The following is a 27,145-nucleotide window of genomic DNA, read 5'->3' as shown; positions in this document are numbered from 1 at the left end:
GCTTGGACAGGTTTCTTAAGGCTCTGTTATACTGAATAGTTGCACCAATGGGCTGTCAGTTGCTAAAAGCTGTTGCTAAATGGAATAAAAGCACATGCCACCTCTCCGAGATTCCACGCAGATGTAGCTTCTGACCATTATGGTGAAAGTGGCAGCATCAGAAACAAAAACTCCTGTCCGAAACAATCTCATTTTACCTGAAATCATTATCCGACTGTCTCTGGGACTATTTATAGAAATACTAGTCCAAGACTGATGAGCAGTCGATATTCTTAAAACCTGAAGCAGGAGACAAAATAAAGTAAACATATAAAATCTCAGTATTGCACGATTTGAAATTGGCTGTCTAAATTCATTCCTGGGCTAAAAACGCAGCATTGTGTCGAAAAATTCTTCATTTGGACTGCAGGGAACAAAACATTAAGCTGTTTGAGCACAGGATGCTTCATTAAGTACAGTGGCTGTATTAGTGTGTTAAATCCAATTTGCAGATAACACATGTAACACATGGATTCTGCCAGTGTGGTCTGAAGTCTCAGGGTGATGAGGCAATGCCCTGCAGGATTCAGAGAGAAGCCTGACCTATTCCATGGTCAATGGTTTTATTCCATCGCACATCAACATTTCTGGGCCTATTCAGGTTGCTTCAATTTGGGGCTAACCAATGAAACACTGTCAGAAACACAAAGTTGGCCAATAAAACGAAAAGTAAAACACAACAGATGCTGGACATCTGAAATGAAAGCAAAACATTTTGGAGGGGCTCAGCAGATCAGGCAACATCTGTGGGTAAGTTTCCCAGATGACTTTAATTGCCTATCTATCCAGGTTTCCACAGGGGTGAGCAGGATTTAAATCGCCTCTCAAGATTCCACGCTTGAAATAGTGGATTCAAGCTGCTAATTAGATAGAGCATAGGTATTGTTGTATTCTGGCTCAACGTTCTGTGTAAATGTGACATTGGCCGGGATTTTCCGGCCCTGTTGTGTCAGGACCTGCCGCAGGAGATTCAGCGGCCCAGCCAAAAGTCCATTAACATTTGGCGGGACCAGAAAATCCTGGCAGTGGGGGTGGAATAGTAATGTTAATAGTAATGTTTACTGAGTATTTTGGTGACATCTGAATTATGACAAATTTGTTTCTTCTGAAAGCATTTGGCTGCGATTGGAATTAAAGAATGTTAAGATTTGATGACCTCTGGAGATTTGAACTTCTGAACTAGGCCAAGTTACTTTGCACAATCAAATATTCCACCTTCCTTACATTTTCATGTAGGTCCATGTTTTGGGCCTGCACAGGTGATGCTCATTTTCAAAGAACAAAGAAAAGTACAGCACAGGAACAGGCTCTTCGACCCTCCAAGCCTGTGCCTATCATATTGCCCGTCAACTAAAACATTTTGCACTTCCGGGGTCCGTATCCCTCTATTCCCATCCTATTCATGTATTTGTCAAGCTGCCTCTTAAACACCACTATCGTACCTGCGTCCACCACCTCCTCTGGCAGCGAATTCCAGACACTCACTACCCTCTGCGAAAAAACTTGCCATGCACATCTCCTCTATAGTTTTCTCCACTCACCTTAAATCTACGTCCCCTAGTAATTGACTCCTCCACCCTGGGGAAAAGCTTCTGACTATCTACTCTGTCCATGCCACTCATAATTTTGTAAAGTTCTATCAAGTCGCCCCTCAATCTCCGTCGCTCTAGTGAGAACAATCCGAGTTTCTCCAACCTCTCCTCATAGCTAATAACCTCCAGACCAGGCAGCATCCTGGTAAACCTCCTCTGCACCCTCTCCAATGCCTCCATATCCTTCTGGTAATGTGGCAACCAGAATAGCACGCAATATTCCAAGTGTGGCCTAACCAAGGTTCTATACAGCTACAGCATGACTTCCCAGCTTTTATACTCAATACCCCTGCCTATGAAGGCAAGCATGCCATATGCCTTCCTTGACTACCTTTTCCATCTACATTACCACTTTCAGTAACCTGTGGACTTGTGTACCCAGATCCCTCTGCCCGTCGATGCACTCAAGGGTTCTGCCATTTACTGTATAATTCCTTTCTGTATTAGACCGTCCAAAATGCATTACCTCGCATTTGTCTGGATTAAACTCCATCTGCCATTTCTTCGCCCAAGTCTCCAATCAATTTATATCCCGTTATATCCTTTGACAATCCTCTTCACTATCTGCAACTCCTCCAATCTTAGTGTCGCCTGCAAACTTACTAATTAGCCCAGTTACATTTTCCTCCAAATCATTTATGTATACTACAAACAGCAAAGGTCCCAGCACTGATCCCTGTGGAACTCCACTAGTCATAGCTCTCCAATCAGAAAAACACCCTTCCACTGCTACCCCCTGTCTTCTATGACCAAGCCAATTCTGTATCCATCTTGCCAGCTCACCTCTGATCCCGTGCGACTTTACCTCCTGTACCAGTCTGCCATGAAGGAGGGACCTTGTCAAAGGCCTTACTGAAATCCAGGTATATAACATCCACTGCCCTTCCATCGTCAATCATCTTTGTCACTTCCTCGAAAAACTCAATCAAGTTAGTGAGACACGACCTCCCCTTCACAAAACCATGCTTCCAAATGGTAGTAAATCCTGTCACAAAGAATCTTCTCCAATAATTTCCTTATCACTGACGTAAGGCTCACCTGCCTGTAATTTCCTGGATTATCCCTGCTACCTTTCTTAAACAATGGAACAACATTTTCCTCCAGTCGCAATGGAAATGTTGGCATAGTGCTTAAGATCATAACTCATTCATGATTTATGATGTCACTTGATAGCAAACAGAAAAGTTAGCCTTGGCTGTGTTTTAGTAGGAAGCCAAAGTTAATGGTAGCATCCTAACTGCAGCTAACTCAGCATAGAACAGACAGCTTAGATTTTCATCAATTAAGTGAGTGGAGGAACCATCATTGCACCTTTTTAGTCTGTACACTTTTTGACTATCAACAGTTTGCCTTTGTTAAGAAACATTTCCCAGGGAAACCTTTCTTTTTCCATATATTAAACTTCAAATCCTACAATCTATGGGAAGCTGACATACTTTACTGATATGCATCTATGTCGTTGCTCAGTTTATGCATACATTTATGACACTGAAATAAACAAGGCCTCAGCCCAAACATTTATATGGATTCAGACAATGCTAAAATTAGTTTATTTTATGTGTATATAAGAATGTGTATTTTTTTTAATCTATGTAGTCATGCAGGCAGCTTTTTCCTGGTCTAATTTGCTTTTGAGTTCTGGGTGGACTAGCAGAGACCCCTTGGGGTATTCTCTGTCAACAGTTAATCAGTTTAAACAGATGTCAGAATCAGTTGTAGCAACAGAGAATTGAGTTAATTCAAAAATGGTACAATTGGATCAACTTTGGCTGTTCCTGGCCAGCAGGGAATACATTCTGGAGCCATTCTGCTTGACTTAACACCTTTAAGTTACAGACCATGCAATTTGCCAATGCAGAGCTTGAGATTGCAAGTCTGGGTATGAAGGACTGGATATTATAAAAGCTGCTAGTGTTTATTTTTCAGAATCCCTCCAAAACTAAATAAAAAGAACATGCTTTTTGCAATTAAAGTTTCCGTCATTACTAGGCTTAACTTGGAGTCTAGTATGAATAACAATATGAAACAAAAAACATATTGTCCAAAAGTGCACCAAAAGGAAGTAATTCAAATGATAGTTTTCAGCTGTAAACGCATTAGCAGAATTCATACTGAACTATTCGGCTTCCTCCAGAGTTCATCGGGAGCAACCAGAAGCAAAGAGTTCATGATGTATTTTCATATCCTTGTTTTCAAATCCCTCCATGGCCTCACCCCTCCTTATCCCAGTAATCTCCTTCAGCCCCACAAACCTTTGTGCACTGCTCCAACTCTGGCCTCTTGACCTTAATTGCATTATCATTGGTGACCATGCTGTGGAATTCCCTTGAACCTCTTTGCCTCTCAGTCTCTCTTTCCTCCTTTAACATAGTTCTTTTGGTCATCTGTCCGAATATCTCCTCATGTGGCTCAGGGTTAACCTTTGTTTGAAAACACTCCTATGAAGCACTTTGGGACATTTTACTACATTAAAGAACCATTGTTGTTGTTTTTGCCGGTTTTTTACATACGAGTAATGGAGCTATTTGATTTGAGCAGGCTCAAGCTGAGATATCCAGGCACTGAAATTTAATTTGTGGTTTGAATACTTCTAAAAACCCCTCTGCCAAGCTATTATGTACTATTTAATAGACTAGTGTTGAACCAAACTGGACTGTAAGGTCTAGCACACACAGGGTTAATGTGGGACTGAGTACAGTATTGCACACACAATGAGGTAAGAAGGCACATGACCCACACCTAGGGGTCAGCGTGGCATTGAGTAGAGACATGTAAAGACCTAAACATGGAGATAGTTCCTAGCCTGTACCCTTGACTGGACATGCGTAAGTAGTTCTAGTAGTTAATAAAGAATTACAGTTAACCTAATGAAGACGATGAAAACTTCTTTAAGATATACTGTTCTGTAACCAATAATCTCCCAACACAAGCTAGGAATAAAATATGGTCTCAGGTAAATTACAGACCTTCATGTGAATACAATAATAGAGGAAGCTCCTGAAGTAATGGGAGGAAAACAAACACAATAAGAGCAGACAAAAGATTTAGCTCAAATCCTTAGATATCAACGTAAAGCATATAAACAATTAACTACTGGAATTAAAGTATTGTCAGCAGCACAGAACCAGACTTTCTCTCAGCTTACCAAGTCCTGGCCGCTTTGAATTGAGAATAAGCTTCTCATATTCTTTTCATTGCAACTGAGAAACATTTCCCCTTAAAAAGAGAAAATTGGTCTTGATCATCTGATTTACAAATTGTAGGGAACAGTTAGTTTGCTTAAAACTCCACAAATACCACAGAATAATTTTCTGCTGAGAACCCATTCACATGTGCTCTCCAACACAATCCATTGTGTGATTTAACAATGTTTCTTTATGAAGTAACAAATTCCTCATCAGAACAGTAAATTCAGAAAGGAGCAGGAATATCTGATCAGTGTTGAAACTGAAGGCACAAGGTTAGATACACAGTGCAAAGAAATGTCTTCTATTCTTCTAGACATGGAGAACTGTTAGGTGTAAAAATTAACCTGCCAGGATTAAAACACTGAAGTGTAAGTGCAGGCAGATATTACAGAGTCTTTGTTGGGTCATGGGAAATATTGCAGAAATTTTGTTGAAAGATTAAATAAATGAGATGTGTTATGTATTTGCCAGGTTGTTCTATATCTTAGATGTCTGATTTATCTTAGAGCAATGCAGAGATGACACTAATTCCAAATCAACAACAGATTTATTTACAATACTTTAAAACACCTGAGAACTTACAGGAATTTTTACACTCACATGGGGCTCAATAATACGCTCCAAAAACAGGATTACTCCGCACCCACAGCGATGTAATATCCAGTGTGATGATGCCAGGTCACGTTCCCAACACCACCTCACCAGAAAGTAATAATATGGTGGGCAGGCCACCCTAGGAATTGGGAGCCTGCTCACCGTATTCAAATAGTCAATTAATGGATACTTGCATTCATTAGCAGTAATATGTGTTGAATGAAATAATAGGTTCTGGGTGTGAGAAACATGGGTAACTTGTTTTATTCCATGGTTGCTTGTCAGGGCAGGTTTAAAGGCTGCAATTGGGTTCAGCGTTTGGCTTCTGCAGTCCAGCCTACTGTGAGTTGTGATTCTTGGAAGGTGTGTATTCAGTGTCATTTATAGTTGGTATAATCCTGAAAGTTGCCTGCAGACTTGTGCACTTAGTGCCTCATCTGCACTTCAGCCTGTATGCTTTGAGCAACATGGGGATAGTGGTCTGCATGGGAGACACACCCTTCACTGAGGAGGAGAAGGAGGAGGAGAATAGGAAGGAGAGGGACCAGGCCAGATTGTCAGGGGCAGGAGGTACATGACTCGAATGTGGGTACCTGACCTGCCATGAGCAAAGGGCTGCTGAGGGCAGAATGCTGCAACCATGGAGGCATGAAAGGGGGCCTTATCCTTCCTGTCATATATACAGGGTGAGAATTACCTTCAAATGTCTGAGACACAGTGCTGGAGCAGACTCAGGCTGTCAAGAGCCACAGTAATCTCTCTATGTTAGATGATGACTGCGGAGCTCACTTCCACCTGCATGGGGGATCATCCAATGCCAGTTGCCCTGATGGTCACTGTCGTGCTGAATTTTTTTTTTTGCATCTGGATTATTTCAGGCTGTGCATGGGGACCTCAGTGGAAAAACGCAGCCTGCTGCCCACCATTGCAGAAAGGTCTTCACCAATGTAATATTCAGATGGGCAGGTCAATATTTAGCATTCACTATGGACCGCCACAGTTAATTTGAACCAGCCAGTGGGTTTGCTGCGATGGGTTCTCCAGGGTTCATAGATGATAGACCATAAAGGTGACAGCAAGCCAGCCCTGCACATATATAAACAGAAAGGGCAATCACTCTCTGAATGTACAATTAGTATGTGACCACCATCAGAGAATTATGCAGGTCTGCATTTGGTAACCGGGTAGCAGCCACAACTCTTACATTCTCAGGAACTCTCAGGTGCCAGATATGTTTATCGGTCCTGATGTCCTGGATGGATGGCTGCTGGGTGACAAGGACTACCCTTTGAAGAAATGGCTCATGATGACAGTGAGTGTTCCTAGGAAAGACGCGGGGAGGAGGTACAACAACAGCCACACACAACTAGGCCTTCATAGAGCAGACAGTTAGCCTCCTGAAGATGAAGTTCCGATACCTGGATAGATCAGAAGGAGCATTGCGGTATGCTCCACCCAGACTGTTACTGATGGTCATTGTGTGCTGCGCTCTGCACAACAGGGAGGGGATACCCTAGAGGAACAGGAGCCACAAGAAATCAGTCAATTCATTGATGATATTGATAATGACGTGGGAGAGCCACCAAATGGAGAAGTGCAAGGACCTGTACGGGAGCGCATGGGTGGCCATGACAGACACACATGAGGCCTTAATAATGCAGAAGTTCCAGTACCTCATGCATTCAAGGCCTCTGCACTGCCAATATGCCAGTCACATTTCTTCCATCCCATCTCCACTGTTCCAAAAGTCATTTCAGCACAATCACTGTAACTCTGTTTGCAACTTGGCACACCTTCACATAATTCTGCATGGATCTAATCTCCCTGCAATTTCTCAGACCAGAAGTAATCCACTCTATCTCTGCATGGTGGCTATGAAACACGTCATTTAATTGCAAATGGCCACTGGGCTCCTTGTCCCTCGTCAAGGTAGCAAAACCTAAGCGCATCCATGTGCATTGAAATTTGACTACTGTGGAGTCTTTCTCAATCTCTTCCATGTGCCTTGGCACGGTGCTCCCCCCTCGCATTCAGCTGAACTGGAGAGAAGCTGCTGACCCCTTTTCCCCCTTGCCCTGGATGACTTTGGCAGGCGTCCTCCGTGTGGGTGGGGCCATGAGGGTCCCGTCACAGAGGAGAGGCTGCCCCCATCAGAAGCACCCTGAAAAGTGCTTCCAGATGGCAGCAGCTGCTGCTCAGCCTCCTTCCTGAGGACCAATTGGACCTCCTTGCTTTGCTGAGAGGCACCAGGAGCTAGCTGTATGTCCAGGCTCCCACTCACCTTTCGCCCTGGCTCTGGGCCCTTGAGCACAGAGCCATGGTGATGGGGTGCAGGTCAGTGCACATCCCCATGATTGCTTCTGCAATCTGCTGGGTCTACCTCTCCAAAACAGTCATCAGTCTGTCCATGGAGGAAGCCATGTGTTCTGTAGAGGGGGATATTGCAGTGCTCATGGCCTGAATAGACACTTCCAGAGGTGCCAGAGCACGCACTCCTCTGGTATCTCTGGTATCTCCAAGCACCTTGCACCTCGTTGAGCATCTGCTGCCTTACAGACTACTCCAAAGGCTCATCATCTGACTGGGACTCTATCTGGATCACCATGAACACCCCTGTGACTGTGACTGCAGAGGCCTGCTCCATCACACAGTCTGGCAGCTGCATGTGTGATTGTGAAGTGCCCTCACTGGATTGTGCTTGTCCTTACTCTGAGGTGTGAAACTCTGCCTAGGTGCAGCGGTGCTTAGTGCGGGGAGAGGATGTTCCCTCCAAGGTTTCCTCTTTATCCTCAGAGGCTTGTGTGAGTGCGTCAGGGCTTGCAGTCACAGCAGTCAATGGTTCACCTGCACAGGAGACAAAAAAGAGATGGGTTATGGCCATTCTCTACGTTCCTGATGTGTGTGAAGACATAACTTTCAAATATGGTAGTACTACATTCAGAGTGAGATATTGCCCTTTTGCTAGCATTTAACAACTTCTTGAAAGCAGACACTATTTCCTCCACTATCCAAGAAGCCCTCTGAATGTATATGCCATCAATGGTCATTCATAACAGCATACCAGGCATCATGCACCCTCCCCTTATCCCTCTTAACACCTCTCCCTTTCATCTGTAGATAATGCCTCTCGTACTCTCATCACCCCGAGGCCTTGCTCCAATCCCACCTCTGGAACGGTTCTAGTGATTCGCTGCAAGTTTCAAAACCACTTCCTCCAGCAGTGTGAGGATAATCATGTTGGCAACACCACCTCCTGTCTTGCCCTTCTCCTAGGCATTGTGGTCCTGTTTCTCCTGCAATAAAGTGTGACAGTGTGATGATTTAGATTCTCAGCTTATGCCTCGTGGGAACTCCAAAGGCTACACAATGATTAGCAGACAATAGCCTGTGTATCTTCCGCACCTCACCCCGAAACCCCCAGTGCCACCCCTATATAGGCCTCGGGCCACGTTCAGTGGCATTTGTGCACCATGTTGCCTTACAGCTCTGAGCAATACACAAGGCATTATCAAGATCGAGTCTTCCCATGACCTTTCAAGTACACACATGCCCACAGTAGAGATTTACTCTCCCTTGAAACTCTTAGAAGGTCATTGAGCCTTTTTCAACATTGAGTCCAGGTTCTCCAAATGATCCCAAGACTGCTGACCTCTGCTGCAACCTCCAACCAGGCTGCTCTGGTTATGCTGGGAGGTCTTCCCTTTCCATCAGCAGGCATGAATAACCCCCAACTGTTACTTGCAGCCTGGAGGACAGCTCACATGGAGTTATCATTGAACCTTGGGGCCATCCTAGTTCTTCTTGCCGCCCCATCATCTGTCTCCCTTCTCTCGGCCATCTATCGAGAGAAAAAAATAGTTATCAGTCAGCTGCTCCATATGTCCCTATTTTCATCTTGGTGATGCTTAAAATAAGTTCCGTGGCTGTGCCTTCCCTCTGAAAGGTGCTTAATTCTGCCCCTCTGTGAAAATGGTCAAAAATATTTAAAAATTCACATTCATCCATGTCAATGCTTGCAAATATTTATACACAGCACCAAAATCTTCTTCCTTAAGTAAAGCTCCTATCCTTGGTATATCTGACACAGTCCCATGACAGGTGTCCCTTTAGTTTAGTGGCCATGACCTCCTTCTGGGTTTCAGCCTGCCAGCTCAGTGCCCTCTAAGCCCCATTGGGTGGACAGATCACCTTCCAGAAAAGTTGTGGGCAGCAACTGCTAATTGTTGGACTGCCATATTAGCAGATGTCCTGGAACAGCAGGGGTAAGAGTCAGCGAACCATTCGCTTCCAGGCCAGATTCCCTCCCACCCCCGTAGATCGTAATATTCAGCTCATGGTTCAAGCCAGAACCCAGGTCTTTTTCTGGCAGCTTCTCCATTTAATTAGCTCTCTAGCTCCATTCACAGGCTTAAGCAACCAAGTACAACCACACAAACAAACACAGATCAATCAAACCATTGAGCACTAAAAGGAACCTATGATTGAACTATTTATGTTTGAAGTGGAAGAAAGAAGCTTGAAGAACTAAATTTGCTTTTTGAATTCCATGTTTTTTTTGTTATTAATGCATTCTTGTTCCTACACTTTTCAAAAAAAAAACTAACTACAGACCCCTTCCTTTATCTATTATTAACAATTGTGGGATGCCATTGGACTTCTATTAATTTTCAAAGTGCCCAGTTGTGAATAACAAGATTACAGTATGTAAAAATTGAAGATAATGTAGTAGAGCAGCTGCACCAAAGCATAATCACGTAATACTGTTAGGTGTGGGTGAATTACCTGCTTGACCCCTTTCAAAAGAATGTACAGGCTGCAGAAGCAGCTTGAGGAAGAAATGTGAACTAACCCCCTTCCTTCTTCCTGCTGAATCAAATTCTGTAGCTTAAGATGACGTGGAAGTGGGTGTTGTAACATTACAATAATCAGTACAGGAAAACAGAGAGGAAGTATCTGGTAAAGTCAATTACGCAAGAGGTGGTTCAGACCGATGTGCTCCATTCATGGCGTATGTGATGTTAAGGCTGGAATGAATTTATTGACCCCTTTGGAGGCTTTGTTCAGTCAAATCTACCAACATGTGGACTTGTTTAGAATCTGCATCCATTGGTGTCTGAAATTACTTTTTTAGTGACTGACCAAAGAGCAACTCAAGTAAATCTCAACCATATGGAGGTCTTCATGCCGACTATAATTCTCTCTCCTTGGACTGGATTTTCAAAGGCCCTTGGGGAACAGGACCCAGTGAGGGTGGGAGTTAAAGGTAGTGGTCCCGGAGCTCGTCCTGGGATTTTGGAAGGGTCAGTGGGGGAAAGGGAGCGGGAAATGAGCTTGCCAACAGTTAAGCTCATTCAGGAGCTTGTGAAGGGCTTGTCAGTTCAAGATTTGAATTTCGAAATGTCATTCTGGCAAGCCCAATCTTGTCCATGAACATAAGTATCAGGTTTGCCATAGGACTCTGATAAATTGCTTTCTATTCATTTTTAATGGGTCCATTAAATTTAATTTTCTACCTTTCTCGTCCATGGCTACTTTCCGCCATGTTTCACCTCGAGGAGCTCCCTGCTCTAATCAGCAAGACACTAGCTGCAAATATGTATGGCTGCTGCCCGCCTTTGCCGCTGGTGTCAGGCAGGTAGCTCCCAGCTCCTGGAGGCCGTCAGTACTTTCTAATTGGGCACCAAACCTGCCTCCTGGCTGATTAGGCCATCTCGATTTAAAAATAGCATCTGAGAGAAACACAGCATGGACGCAGGGTGGAGGACCCAGAATTCATCTGGGTGTTCAGTTCCCAACCCCGTATTGAAAATCCAGCTCCATGTCTCTTCCCATGGGAAACAAGTTTTGCAATTTTTGCAAGTAACTTCTATATTTTTGTCATACATTATAGTCTAAGTGGGTATTGGTACAGTGCAAAAATTTTGAATTGTTTAGAAAGATACAAATGTCAACTTGTTGCTGGCAAACACAATGAGGGATCATTTTGGCTTAGTTGATGTTGTTCAGCTACCAGTTAAACGCCTCTCTTGTTTTTGCTTCTATTGAGGAATGTTTAACAGGTTGTCAAGCTGAAAGTGCATGTTTTGCACGCTAGTGTAAAGTCAAAATGAGCCCCAACTCTATGTTTTGATTTGCTCTTACAGTATAATTTTTCAATCCCTAGATGAATCAGAACCACAAGAGGAAGATGGGATTCTCAATCATCATGATTCAAAACCTCATTGGCATCCTGAAAGAGACCATCAGCTTGACATGACTGAAGATGAAAAGGAGCAGGGGAGCTTTCTACTTCAAAATGCAGCCGGTACCAGCAAGGAGGAGGATAGTGTCGAGGAGTACTCTGATTTGCCATATGATGAGCAAATTGAGGAAACACTCCCAAGCCCACTGAGAGACCCATGGCGCAGATATGAAGTATATAACAAAGCACAAAGTATATTGGATCGTGGGGATGATTTTTCAGTAACAAGTATACGGGACCATGTAGATAAACTTTCTGATCAGTCTGATGAGAGCACTAACTACTCAAAAACTCAGGGTAAAGTTTCCAGTCTATTAGCACAGGATTGTTATTCTGAGGACTTTGAAGCTACCTATTCCAATAAAGTAGATGTGTTAGAATTGCCCCATAATAACAAGGCAATAGAATCTGACAGTGAGGTTAGAAAGGAGAAGCAGGACAACTCTTCATTTAATTACACAATGTTGCATTTTAATCAGGAATTGCTAAGACACCTATCAGTTGAAGACCTAGCAAGTGGCCCAGATATTGAGGCTGAGACCATTCCAGAATCATCATGTACTGACAGTGTAGAAGAGTCGGTGGGTAGGTTTTCAAACAAAGGAAAGGGTTTAACAAAAGGAAATCAGAATTCTGGATCTGCTAACAAAAGGCAAAAAGATAAAAGCAGCAAATCTGAGCTCAATAAAGCAGCATCTAATAAACAAGCTAAATTAACTAATCAGCAAACGTATCCTCTTACCCTTGGTAAACCACAAATTTTAAAGGATAACAACGATCAGAATTCTAAAGCAAACAGGCAGTTCAGAACACCGACTCTCCAAAGGACAGCAATTAATGTAAGAACTTCAAGAAGCAATTCATCCAAGCCATTATCAAGAAAGATAACTTCAGAAACATCAATGTACGGCCGAGGTCAACTTAATTACCCACTACCAGATTTCTCAAAAGTGGAGCCACGAGTTAAATTTCCTAAGGATGACCAAGCCTATCAGAAACCCAGGAGTAAAAGTACCACCTTGAAGGGCAACAGAAATGATTCTCAGTTTCTACGTCACTCTCCCGCTGAGATTGTCCGGCAAGTGCTGCAAAGCAGCAACGAATGTTCCCTGATCACTCCGACACCTCCCGGAGTAAAGGTGGTGGGAGAGTTCGAGTCGCCACAGCAAGCAACGGAAATAGTTTATCAACTACAGGTAATCAGAATGAAAGATAGTATGACCCAGATCTCCCTGTTGCTTGCCATTTTAACACTCCACCCTGCTCTCTTGCCCACATGTCCGTCCTTGGCTTGCTGCATTGTTCCAGTGAAGCCCAGTGCAAACTGGAGGAACAACACCTCATCTTCCGATTAGGCACTTTACAGCCTTCCGGACTGAATATTGAATTCAACAACTTTAGATCTTGAACTCCCTCCTCCATTCCTACCCCCTTTCTGTTTCTTCCCCCTTCCTTTTGTTTTTTCCAATAATTTATATAGATTTTTCTTTTCCCACCTATTTCCATTATTTTTAAATCTTTTATGCCCTGCTAGCCTTTCCATCCCACCCCCACTAGAGCTGTACCTTGAGTGCCCTACCATCCATTCTTAATTAGCACATTTGTTTAGATAATATTACCAACTTCAACACCTCTGTGTTCTTTTGTCTGTGACATCTTTTGATTATCTGCTCCTATCACTGCTTGCTTGTTCCCACAATCACACCCCGCCCCCTCCACTTCTCTCCCCCCACCGAACCACCACCGCCATCCCCCCCCCCACCACCGCTCCCCTTAAACTAGCTTATATTTCACCCCTCTCCTTGGATTCACCCAGTTCTATTGAAGCGTCATGGGGACTCGAAACGTCAGCTCTTCTCTTCTCCACCAATGCTGCCAGACCTGCTGAGTTTCTCCGGGCAATTCTGTTATTATTTTGAAAGATAGTTTTGCTAGCTTTGTTTCTGGAGCTAATCTGGGCCAATCAGATTAACGTTAGGAGAATACTGAAGGCCATTTGATAAGCTGACTTCGATCAATTGAAAAACGACCGTCTGAGTATTGGGTAAAATGAGGTAATAAAGCAGTTTGATGTTCAATTTCCAAGCACATTATGAAAGGAGAAAAGAAACACTTGCACTGTTCATAATCCAGGATGCCCCAAAGTTTTTTTTACAGTCATTGAAGGACTTTGACGGTGTTGTCACTGTTGTATTGTAGGAATTGTGGTAGCCAATTTATGTCCAACAATATCTCACAGACAACAATGTGATAATAACCAGATAATTTGCTGTTAGTTGTTGTTTGAGGGATAACTATTTGCCAGGAGACCAGAGAGAATGCCCCTGCTCTTCTTTGAAATAGTGCCATGGAATCTTTGCATTCAACTGAGAAGACTGATGGGGTCATTGAGAGAAGGCAGCTCTGCCACTGCAGCACTCTCTTAGTACTGCACTGAAGTATTCCCAGTAGATACTTCTTTCCATTCACCATTTTCCACCTGAGAATTTTTAAGTCCTACCTAAGATCAATGTTTTTGCATTGAGAGCCCAGAAATGACTTTTCGTCAATATATTAGGGAGTAAATGTTTAACTTACTGAGAAGCCCTAAACGTAGTTGTTACTTTAGCAGAGGGGCTAACGCATGATAAATAAGTACAGTTAACACTTATGTTAAAACTGCAGACAGAGGAACATCTCAAGAATGGGTCACACATTTTTCCATTCTTATCACCAAGAACAATTTCTTTGAGGAAGTAACACGGAGGGTAGTGTAGTGGTTGTTGTCTACATGGATTTTAGAGAGGCATTTGACAAGGCCCCACATGGCAGACTGGTCAGAAAAGTAAAAGCCCATGGGACACAGGGGAATGTGGTGAATTGGATCCAAAATTGGCTCAGCGACAGGAAACAAAGGGTGATGGTTGATGGGTGTTTTTGCAAATGGAAAATAGTTTCCAGTGGCATTCCACAGGGCTCAGTGTTGGGTCCCTTGCTGTTTGTTCTATATAGTAATGATTTGGACTCAAATGTGGGTGGCATGATTGGGAAATTTGCAGATGACACAAAAATTGGCCTTGTGGTTGATAGTGAAAAGGATAGCTGTCAATTCCAGAGTGATATCTATGATTTGGCTGCGAGGGCAGAAAAGTGGCAGATGGAATTCAGTCCAGAGAAGTGTGAGGTTGTGCATTTGGGGAGGGCAAACAAAGCTAGGGAAGACACAATAAATGGGAGGTTATTGGGAAGGGTAGAGGAAGTGATAGACCTTGGAGTGCACGTCCAGAGGTCCCTGAAGGTGGCAGGACAGGTGGGTAAGGTGGTAAAGAAAGCATATGGAATGCTTCCCTTTATTGGACAAGTTATAGAATACAAAAGCAGGGATGTAATGATGGAGCTGTATAACATGCTATTTAGGCCACAACTGGACTTTTGTGTACTATTCTAGTCGCCACATTAGAGGAAGGATATTATTGCTCTTAAGAGAGTACAGAGGAGATTTACAAGAATGTTGCCAGGGCTTGAAAATTGTAGCTATGAGGAAAGATTGGATAGGCTGGGGTTGTTTTCCTTGGAGACTGAGGGGTGACCTGATTGAGGTGCACAAGATTATGAAGGGCCTAGATAGAGTTGACAAGGATGCCCTGTTTCCCCTAGTAGAGAGGTCAATTACCAGGGGGCACAGATTTAAAGTGATTGGTAGAAGGATTAGTGAGGAAAAACTTCTACACCCAGAGGGTGGTGGGTATTTGGAATTCACTGTCTGGTTTGGTGGTGGAGGCAGAAACCCTGAACTCATTTAAAAGTTACCTGGATCTGCCCCTGAAGTGCTGTAACCTGCAAGGCTATGGACCGGGTGCTGGAAGGTAGGATTAGAATAGGCAGCTAGTTTTTTATTTTTTGGGTGGCCCAGACACGATGGGCTGCATGGCCTCTTTCTGTGCTGTAACTTTTCTATACCTTTAGCAAGCCCCCCGCCCTCCGTTGGCTTAGGTTATTAATCATGTTATGTCATAATGATGCCCTGGCTAAATCTATTGCTCAAATTTCATCACTGCTTCCTATTTTATTTTGTTTGCCAGAAATTGGCTCAAAAAAGCATTTTATCAAATGTTTTTGAACCGTTGTACACATGTCTGAGATGCGTAAAGCCTACCAGTCACCCTTGATTTAGTTCCAGCTCTCCTCTACTTTCTGTCACCTTTGATGTATGAGGCAATCATAGGGCATCAGTGAACCACAATCACTTGAATTTTTCTCCTTAACAGGAGGATTATCGTCGGCTCCTAACCAAATATGCTGAAGCAGAAAATACCATTGATAGATTGCGGATTGGGGCTAAGGTAGGAAGATACTGAAACCAAATGACAAATTAGGAAGACTTGAATTTATATAATACTTTTGACACCCACCAGATGTCTCAAAGTGCTTTAAACTCAATGAAGTACTTCTGAAGTGTAGTCACTGTTGTAATGTAGGAAATGCAGCAGCCAATTTGCACGCAGTAAGCTGTCACAAACAGCAATGTGATAATGACCAGAGATAATCTGTTCTTATGTGATGTTGATTGAGGGATAAACATTGGCTAGGACATTGCAGGTAACTCCCCTGCTCTTCTTTGAAATAGTGCCATGGGATCTTTTACACCGCATCCCCCCGCCCTTGCTGAGCAGGCGGATGGGGCCTGTTTCACGTCTCATCCGAAAGGTGGCATCTCTGACAGTGCAGCACTTTGTCAGTACTACATTGGGGTGTCAGCCTTTATTTTTTTGTCTGGACTGGGACTTGAACCTGGTACCTTGCGATGCAGAGGCAAAAGTGCCACAAACTGATCCACAGCTGGCATGCTAGTGCATGAAGGAACTACTTTAATTCAGAAGTTGTGGCTTGCAAGCCAGAAATTTAGACCCATTATGCAAGCATATCCTTTTATTCAGTGGTTGCATAATATAAACTAAGGTCATAAGTGTATGATAATCACCAATAAATCCAAAAGGGAATTCAGGAAAATTTACTTTAACCAACAAGTTATAAGAATTTAGAACTCACTACCAGAAGGAGTAGCTGAGTGCGTAACATGCATACATTTAAAAGGAAACTGGATAAACGGGAAGGAGAAGGGAATAGAAGGATATGCTGATAAGTTTAGATGAAGGTTTGTTTTGAGCATAAATGCTGATATGAACCAGCTGCGCCAAATAGCTGTAGATTCTATTTAATATATAATAAATACATTTTTTCTACCCTAAATATGGGGTTTGGTGACAATCAATATTCAATTTGAAATGAATTTTCCTGGCAGCAATGCTGCTTAACATTCACGTACTCTGGAGCAGGTGGGGAGAGGCTTTCTGTACTGGGAAACACAGGAATAATAGACTGTAAAGAGCAGTCATTCTGCTTCATTTGGAAAAAGGCCCTGAAGCCTTTGTTTCCCAACAAAGTCTCACAGTTGGTGAGAGGGTGGTGGTGGGGGATGGGAGTGGATTTTCAACACACGGCCACCTGTTCCTCACCTGAAAAACAGGCATCTGGCAAGTGAATATTGAGCTACAGATTTGAGGCAATTTCAGAGTGGTTGAGATTGAGTGGCTTCATTTTACTTGGGGCAGAATTTTACGCTGATCGGGCAGGCGGGCTGAACCCGATAGGACGTGAGATGACGTAGGGCGAGCGTCCCGACATCACCCCACGCTTGTGCGATATTTCGGTCAGCGGGTGTGGTTGCAGGTGTTGGAGCTGCGCCCACCATCAATTAAGAGGCCAGTTAAAGCAATTAAAAAGGCAATCAGCCAAGATTTCACATTGCTCGTGTGATTTTGCGCTCATCGCACAGGCAAAACAGGCAGGCGGGTAGCCGACAATTTGCGAAACCTCATCCAAGGGTGGGATAAAAAGGGTCAGTAGCATTGCCAGTGTGAGTAGTGTGGAGTTTTGGAGATAGTTTGCTGCTGGTTGCTTATTGGTACTTGGCAGTTTCATCTCTGTTCGGGGCTTCAATCTTAGCATTTCCAGGCTTCATTTCAGGACTCCTTGGTGCCTCCAAGGACCCCAGAGGATTCAGACCATGTGGACCCTTCCAGGTATCAGATAGCTTTCCCTTACCCTGGTAATGGGGATTGTGGTCTCCGCTGGTGGCACCTCCTCTGTGGAGGAAGAGAGGGGCAGAAGAGAGAGGAGGCTAGGTGTCCCTATGCAGCTTCCAAGAGAGGGACCTGTGGGAGGAGAGGCCCAGGTTGAAGGGGCACAGGGACAGCAGGAAGTCTAAGGCAGAAGGAGTCTCAGAAGATGCCACTATCCTGCTGCCAGGGTTTACCGGCAGCGATGCAGCTACCTCAATGTGTCGGAGGTGCAATGCCAAAGAAGGCTCTGCCTCTCAAGGGAGACAGTGACCTCCATTTGTCAGACGATTGGGCCTGAGATCAGCTTCAACTGTGTGGCAGTTGCCAGTGGCTCTGTAGGTTACAGTGGCCCTCAACATCTATGCCTTTGGCTCTTTCCACGGTTCAGTGGGGGAGCTGTGTGGAGTCTCCCAATCAGCTGTCCATAGTTGTGTCAAGCTGGTGACAGGAGCTCTGTTCAGGTGGGTATTGATTTTCATTCATTTCCATACGGATGAGGCCAGCCAGGCTGAGCGAGCCAGAGGCTTTGCAGCAATTCTTGGGTTCGCCCACATCCAGGGTGCCATCGACTGCATACATGTGGCCATCAAGGCTCCAGCGGGTCAGCCAGATGCCTTCATCAACAGGAAGGGATTCCACTTGATGAATATGCAGATAGTGTGTGACCATAGGATGCATGTTCTGAAAGTCTGTGCGAGGTACCCTGGCAGCTCCCATGATGCTTACATGAGACACTCCCAGGTGCCGAGACTCTTCAGTGCTCCAGCCCTACTGGACGGATGGCTGCTGGGTGACAAGGGCTATCCATTGAAAAGATGGCTTATCACGCCTCTCCGCCACCCAAGAACAGAAGCAGTGCACTGTAATAATAGGAGTCATGCCTCCACAAGGGCGGTGGTAGAGAAGACCAAAGATCTTCTGAAGATGCACTTCCAATGCCTGGACCGGTTGTGGGGGGAGCACTACAATACCCCCCAGAGGGGTGTCACTGATAGTGGTTTCATGCTGTGCTCTCCACAATCTGGCACTGGCAAGGGGGGACCCACTGGAGGAAGAGGATCTTGACACAGCTGCACAGGCCACAGAGGATGAATCCAGTAGTGAGTCAGAAGAGGAGCACAGTGAGGAGAATGCTGAGGGCATGGAGGCAGACTTCTGTAACCTCCAAGGAGGCAGGGATGTCCTGTTTGAACACTCCTTCAGCTCGGCTTCCAAATAATCACTCCCACCTCATGCCAGGGCTGCCGCCTCCATCTAGGATGTCCAAAATGACCCTTTCATGTGAACCCAAAGTCCACTCAGTGCCCGTGCAATAAAGTTTAGAGCCACTCATTAAGTACTGGTGTAGTAAAAGGTGACGCTTACTCAGGCCATCACATCAAAAGCAAATTTAATGTTATTGTCACATTGAAATCACATTGACATGACTATTACTGGTGGTGATGTCCACTCCAGTAGACATATACACCAAACATAACTGAACAGAAGGTCACCTGTGAACAGTCCCTCTTGTGTTCATGGTGCCTTAAACTTCCGTTTGTGAGAATTGTATCCTGGTGCCCCCCAAACTTGCTGGCAGTGGCATTGGAGACAGCTGCTGACTCTGCTGTCTTGTTGGCCTTGATGACCTTGGCAGTCACCCTCTGGCCAGTGGAGCCTGTGCTGGCCCTGCCAGGGAGGGAGCGGCTAGTGCCAGGGCTGGCATCTGCCCAGTCACCGCAGCCTCATCAGATACCACGGTCATTGGCAGAGGGGCTGCTACCGTCATGCGGAACACCCTGAGAGGATCCCACAGAGACGACAAGCAGGTCAGGCGCCAATGTGAGGTCGCTCTGGACCTCCCTACGCACCAATAGTGGACAGGCACCTAGCTGGGATGCTGGGTGCCTCATCCATCCCCCACGTTGGCACTGACCACTTGGGGTCATTGCCTGTGTGAGGGCTTGCAGGTCCAAGCACAAACCCAGGAACCCCTGTTTTTATCCCTGGAGCTGCTTCTCCATGAAAGTCGCCACACTCTCAATGGAGGAGGCAGTGCACTCCGCCATGAGGGTCAATATAGTGCTCATGCTTAGCATGGACTCCTTCATAACGGAGACCATGGCACACAGACCCTCATGGATCCCTGCCAGATCATGCCACACATCCCACTGGACGTCCAGCATCTGCTGCCTAATGGATGACCCCAGAGACTCATCATCTGCCTTTGACCCAGCATCATCCTGGTCCCCAGCAGTCCTCTGACTGCCAGTGCCCTAGGCACTCTCTGCCTCCTCCTGCACCTCAAGTGAGTGTGAAGCGCTCTCACCAATGTACACTGACAATGTAGCCGACGACCTAATGCCCACTGAGGTGCTGGTATTTGCGCTGGTGCCTGGTTCAGAGAGTGGGTGTGACACGGATGCAGATGAAGCCCGGTGTTTATCTGGCATCAGGGGTGGCCATTCGGGGTCTAGAGAACGAGTGCATGCTGGTGAATCTAAAGGAGAACAGGGACATGTCATTAGTTAAAGTCATCACACTCACTGTGCATACCAGGCACCCTGGTGAGACAATGGAGATCTGCATCATGGTACCTTTGTCTTTCAATGATCAATGGGGTCTCCAGGTTTGAGGCTCCCATCAATTAAGAGACTACACTAGAATGGTTGCACAATCCGAAACGCTAACCTCTGCACTCTTGCCTCCATCTGGCACCCCTGTCTCTCCACACCTGGTTGCACGTGGAGTGTGCTGGGTGTCCTGCTTGAACCTGGTCAGCAGCCAGAGGTCAGGCGGGCCTCTGCCTGTTCGTGACCTCTCCAATTGGTTATGGCTCGTCTTCTCCTGAAATGACAGAGGAGCATTGATTAGTTAACTCTCTACCTGCAGTGCCATTGCAGCCTGGCCAACCCCACCTGAGGAAAACCTTGTAGAGCACATCCGAGTCATGGCCCTTGAGCTGCAAGGCACTCAGTCCGAGCAGCCAGGGCTCCCCCCTTGGCCAGCTCCGGCGTCATTGACAATTGGCACTCAGAATCTAACGCCCCTGAGCTCCATGGGGGTCAGCCAGCCCTTAACACTTCTGCACACTGATGCCAACATGGTACTCACCCTTCCTGATCGCAGCAGGTCATTGAACCTCTTGCAGCACTGCACCCACATGTGCTGACCTGCGCTGCCACCTCCTCCTATGACTTCTTCGTGAGGTGCGGTGTCCTCCTCCTCCCATCTCTAGGGACAAAGATGTCCCTCCTGGCAGCCACCTCCTCCAGGAGGGCCACAAGGTGCTAATCTGAAAAGTGGGGAGTGAGTGCCCACCCAACCTGCCCCTCCCGCCTGGCATCTCCAGCCGCACGTGACTCCATAACTTTACTGTTGAAAACGCAGGTACGTTCTTCCATATTAGCCTTCAAAGGGCTGCCTGTTCCATTGTTAAACCCACCGCCGGGTCTCCAGTGGTGACCCAGCGGCTGACAGGCCCCCGCCGCTGGCCATCCCACCCCTTCCAAACTATTGTGGAGCCGCGTTTCACGTTGGGCGGGCCTTAATTGGCAGTCGTGGGCCGATCACGGGCAGTGGCCTGTTTCCCGGTCGATCCCAGGCCTACAGATCTCGCCCACCTGCCGGCCTGAAAATCCTGCCCTTGGGACTATTGCACAGCAAAGCGGGAACTCGCATTCCGCTACTCGGGGCTAATTTCATTGTGCATATTTGGGTCCGGACTGGATAGTGATCAAACGACAATAGGATTTTTTGTTAAAGCTTTGGGAATGTTGGCTGATTCATAACAACAAATCTCTTGAGAGGAACTTAACATGTTTTTCATTTTTTGGAAGGAATTTCTGCCCTTGTTGGGAGGCACAGGGGTCATAAGTTCTTCTTTCTAAAGGAGTGATATGCATGATCATTCAGTGTCACATGAACAACAAAATTAATCTGTTTTCTCTATCACACCGGATATCAAGTGTTACCAAGATTCATGATGATTTTAACCCTTTCAACCTCATTGCATAACCTGGAGGTGGGGGGTGCGGGGGGGTTGGGGGTATAGTGGGCATGTTGTCTGCCATTCCCACCAACCCCAGGGCAAGAAGTCTTTCTGCCCAGATCCTTTCTCATGTCCTATTAAGTGGTCAACACTTATATTCTCTACTTTATTCTCAGTCCTGTTCAAGGGGCTACCAGCCTTTGCCTCTCATGTTGCTAACTTTTGAAAAAGCTCCCCACATCCATCCTCTCCCACACTCCTGATACATGGACCTCCAGCAGATGTACACATCCCTCTGCATTCAATGCACCAACTGCAGCATATACTGCTGCAGTGTTCTTTTGTGTGCTGTTGGTCTCATTTGACACATTCAATTCAGTTAATGTAAACTCTTACCTGCTGCTCCTAGCTGCCTCACTATCTGCTGGGTGATAGTGCTATTTAGCCAGCTGGAAGGGGTTAATGCATTAAGTTGTCATTTTGACCTTGTGCAAGGAGCTGACATACTGTGGAGTCTGTAAAAGCTGTTGTGACTGTTTAGGCTCTCCATAATTGATGATGTCAACTTGAAAGCTGTGATAATCCATCTTCGTCAGTGTCCAGTTATCTGTATTTAGCAGCTTATTTAGGCTGATTCCTCTCAGAAACATGAATGAACTGGGACCAAGGTAATGACTGTTGGTCATGGTGGTTAATGGCTTTCTCTCATCTCTGCGTGGACTGATAAGTAGCCCATTTTCCTCAATGGGTCCTCTGTGCTTTTAAGATGCCTCTCAATATGTGCAGCCATTGGACAGAAAGCTTACATCTAATGCCAAAATATACGTCTCATAAACTTTATAAAGCTTATTAGACCTGTATTATTATGTTTGTCAGCACAAAGTGAGCAGTGAGTTTCTGGGGTTTGGAACATTGTTTTTGAAGTCTATGGCACCGTGGAGCCAGAAACACACCCTGCCCTCTCCTCTCACCCTGCTCACTCAGCCTGTGGCTGAAGGGGACATTCCATTACGCAGCATTGTATATTCATGATAAGGTATAATATGTATGGTGGCTGCAAGCCCATTGTGCGTGGATGTGTTTAAGACTGCCTTAAGTGTCTTGATTGTTTAAACAGTTCTCTTGACAGACACACCTAGTGTAACCATCGACAGAGACAAAATCCAGGTAGGTCATTGACCTAAATGGCACATGCTAACAGGGCTCTAATTCTGATGAATCAAAACTACACCAATGTCACCCATTGTTCCAAGACAGTACTCATTTTAAAATGAGTACTGTCTTCATCAATGACAAGGGAAAGGAGCTTCATTATTGCAATGTCCTTTTTGTGTTGCAGTGATCTGTTTTGGCAAACATTTTGCTTGTATGTATACATATGTGTTCATATGCGCGTGTGTTTAGGAAACAAACACCAAAAGTTTAGGAAACAACTTTCATGAAGACGCTTTTTTTAAAGGGATTGTCAAGTTTTTCAACAGTAAATTTTGAGATTTGATCTGCTACAACAGCTTTGTATTACGGTACAGCACTCTCTTACACCATGCATCAAGGCTGTTTTTGCAGCATAGTGAAATGATTATGTAATGTATTTAATAATCACTTGAAAAAGCCTGTCAGTATTGGCACCTGGGTACTTATTTATGTTATGCAAATGTCCACTTTCTTGTAATGATAATGACACTTCTAAAAAAAAAACCAGATAGTGTGGGGTCGCAAAATAATACAGCAGAGGCACAGAGAACGGTTCTGGCACACAGTCATTTCATTAGGAATTTGAACCAATTGCGTCCCCAGTGGAGCTCATTCTTTATTGATATGATTGAGTTCAGATTTACTCTCGCAGAAACAGGGGAGTTGGTGGACATAATCAGACTTAACTGTGAACAATGAATTGTATTTCTGTATATCAAACTGCAAAATCAAATTTCCTTGCCAAAATTATTCTTTGTGTGCTGATTCTTAACCCATTCTCATTCCATATGGTGGAATATAACCAATGGTTACTCAGCAAAGGCTAATAAGTTTATTTCTGTATGGTACTAGCAATCCATTCTTACAAGTAAGGTATAAATGTGCTGGAACTTCTGAAAATGATGCTCATGGGACAGTTTCAACATAATTTCACAACTAAGCCTTTAAGCCTCCACTTTTTCATACATCCAAGTTCTGTGGTTCAGGTTAAATTTTAGTTTCTGATTGTATAAATCTAGAATGTTTTAGGATTATTATAATACTATTTAGTATTACAAGGGTATTGTAATCAAACAGGGTGAAAATTAGGTAGTTATTCAGATCAAGAAGTCTGGGATAGGGTCTGTTATAAAGCGCGAGAAACCACGTGGAAAAGGTATACATGCCGGCCATTGTTATAGCCATGCGGAAGAAGGCATGCAGTTAGAAGCTGTGGAGAATCATAGCATCTTGGAAATGCTGGCATTGCGCAGCTCATTATGCTTTACAATGAATGGGAGGTTCCTGGAAAAGGTGTAGGATCTTGTCCAGCTCAAATGTTTGCAGAATCCCTCCGTCACTGTTGTGAACTCATCAATAAACAATGGAAACAGGTTGGCAAACGTTTGGAGCACTGATGGCATGTCTGAACTTGAGTGGATGTTAAACTATTGCTAACGCTGGCTGTTTGTTTTCCATTCACCTAAGGTTTCATAGCAACTAAGTACCCTTGTGAAGAATGGTATTAATCCTTTTCCGGGTTAGGATATGTTTAGACCAAGAACGTGCTTTTTCCTATATGTCAGAGAAATTCCAAGACAGATCTGCAACAAGTCCACAAATAGAATTGGAAACAATTGAGTAAAAATGTACTCTCCCTCTGAAAAACACAGGATAGCTGCTGTGAGAAATGCCACCTTGATGTATCGGAGGTATTTGTTGAGCAGTGTAGGAGAGGTTTATTATGCATTTAAATCATGCTATACCTAACTTGCAGTAGTTCCCTCTAAAGAATGAGAAAATATTCCATTCTTCTTCAACGCCCTGTTATCTTCCATATAACTAACATGTGCCCCATGCTATAAGGGGGGAAATCTCACAGGGACTCTTTAGCTTTAAAATATCAGGTGTTATATAGTCTCCTTCTGCCCTGGCAGTCTGCTGGGGGTCTTCCACAGCTTATATAGGGTGGAATCTTCAACACTTTAAAAATAATCATGAATTGGGACCAATTCCAGGCCCTGACCCCACACTTGCTGACAGCACTCTCGTTGCTATGATCTTCCGGGAGGCAGTCTCCTAACTGGCTGCCTGCCGCATCTGCTGTCCAATTAAGGATGGTAGGTGGGTTCCTGAGGCTGAAAGCCCAATCAGAAGGCCTGTAGTATTGGAAGGATGGCACCCCACTGGCAGAGGTGGGTACTGCTACTGTAGGAGGGGGGGTGACTGGGAGGCCGCCTCCATCTTGAGTTGCCCTCTAAAGACAGCGCCGTTTGGAAAAATTAGCTACAGCTACCAGGCAAGCACTGCAATGGGGAAACCCTTCTATAGGATGGCTTGCGGCTGTACGCTGTGGTCCACTAATCTCTTCAGTTCTTTTAGGAGGTGGGGGGCTGCTCATGAATTTAGAAGGCTGTACAGCTGAACAGACCCCCCCCCCCACAGTCAACCACCGGTAAGCCATCTCCAGGCCACAGTTGGGCACTTAAATTTGCAAAGTGTCTACTGGGCCACTGCGAGCCCAGTAGGCATTATCGCTTCCCCCATGCCTCTCGCCAATCTTGTCCCAGGCAGGAACTCATCAGTCCACTGACTCCTATCTCATGGTCTCACCTTCAAATCCACCTCAACGGGCCTGGGAAGATTCCACCCAAAGTGACAGTTTAGTCAAGGTGCAGGTGAGGAGGTTCTCCTCCTTCACTCATACATTTATTACTACTTTGTGGAGAAATCCCAATCCTAATCTGAACCCTAACTGGAAGAACCAGCTGGAAGAAATTCTCATTGCCAGCATCCTGCACCGCTGCCCAATCTTTTCTGGAATTCTGGCATTTTTCAAGGTTTTCCTTCCTCCTGTTCTGTACTTTTAAGGTAGAAAATGCCGATTGAATTATTCCAGACATTGAGCATGGGGACCTGAAAAAAGCTTGTGCGTAACCCTGGAAGGGGCCTCAAACAGGAAAGGATACTGCTTTGAGCACTGAGCAATGTGTCAAGTGAATACTGAGCAGTGCCAACATTAACAAAAGCAGCTAGCTGATTTCTGAGTAAAAGTATTATAAATTAAGTTCTTTGATAGTAAAAATAAAAAAGAGCTTTTTTGCATCTGAGTATTGCTTGGAAGAATATAAGAAACAAAAAGACTTATATTTGGTGAAATAAGTAGACATTGTTCTTATGAAACACAGGTATGTTTATATATAGTAAAGAATGTGTCAAGAGCTGGGCTTCGTTCTCAGGGTTTCCGACTAAAGTACAATTCACTCCTTTTAAAGACTCGGACCTGGATTTTCGCAACGATGGAGAGTCTCTCCATCATTGTAAAAATGGCAGAAGTGGCTGAAAACCAGAAGCCCCGCCTCCAAATATGGCACCTACCATTTTCACAGGGTGGGAATGGGCTCAGGTCTAGATTTGCACATCTACATTTCGCAGAGGCAGCTGCCCATATAAAACAGCAGCTGCCTCCAGTTATGTCTGACTTTTGTTAGCCAGGAGTGGGGAATATGACATATGCAGATTCGGCCTGGTAGGACAGGTCTAAACTTTGGGGAATCCTTTGGAGAGGGGGGATATCCTATTGGAGAGGTTGGGGTCCCCTTTAGATATGGTCCTAGGGCACCTTTAGGCATACACTGACTGGTCAACTGCAGAAGCCATCAGAGCAGCTAATTGAACCTCAAGTGTCAACCCCTTCACTTCGGAAAGAAGGAACTCAAGCAATGGGCCCACAACAATATCTCTCAGAAAATGAATTATAATCTCATCTCAAAGTATCATTATTCTTTATCTGCATTTCAAACTTTTTATCTGCATTTTGGTTAATAGCTTTCTCGCTTTTAGTTAAGTAACCTTCAGCAGTAGTTTCATAATAAACGAACCATTATCATGTTAAGATTAAAGCTTGTCTGCTGGATTGTTTTTAAATTGAATCATTCATAAATTAAAAGTGGGGCCGCATATACCCTAACCAATTCGTAGCTCACAGACCACTTTAAGGAAAGTGGGAGGCGTTGGCGTAGTGGTATTCTCACTGGAGTAGTAACCCAGAGCCTTAGCATAATGCTCTGGGGACCCAGGTTTGAATCCCACCATGGGCTGACCACATGTGACCATGAAACCATTGTCAATTATCATTAAAATCCCATCAGGTTCACTAGTATCACTTTAGGGAAGGAAATCTGCGTCCTTACCTGGTCTGACCTACATGCGACTCCAGATCCACAACAATGTGACTGACTCTTAAA

The 27,145-nt window shown here is 44.8% G+C and overlaps 1 protein-coding gene across 2 annotated transcripts in view; it reads left to right on the top strand.

Annotated features, from left to right (window-relative positions):
* Window positions 1–27,145, top strand: part of akna (AT-hook transcription factor) — a 209,241-nt gene that overhangs the window by 76,282 nt on the left and 105,814 nt on the right. For both annotated transcript variants that reach the window (XM_041193982.1, XM_041193983.1), the window contains exons 4-5: window positions 11,577–12,850; window positions 15,902–15,976. In XM_041193982.1, the coding sequence (XP_041049916.1) occupies window positions 11,577–12,850; window positions 15,902–15,976 (1,349 nt within the window). The remainder of the gene's footprint in view (window positions 1–11,576; window positions 12,851–15,901; window positions 15,977–27,145) is intronic.

The sequence above is a fragment of the Carcharodon carcharias genome, chromosome 8 (genome assembly GCF_017639515.1).
Source record: "Carcharodon carcharias isolate sCarCar2 chromosome 8, sCarCar2.pri, whole genome shotgun sequence".
NCBI lineage: Eukaryota > Metazoa > Chordata > Chondrichthyes > Lamniformes > Lamnidae > Carcharodon > Carcharodon carcharias.
The sequence above is the reverse complement of the archived record's forward strand: the minus strand, read 5'-3'. Positions and strand labels throughout refer to the sequence as shown.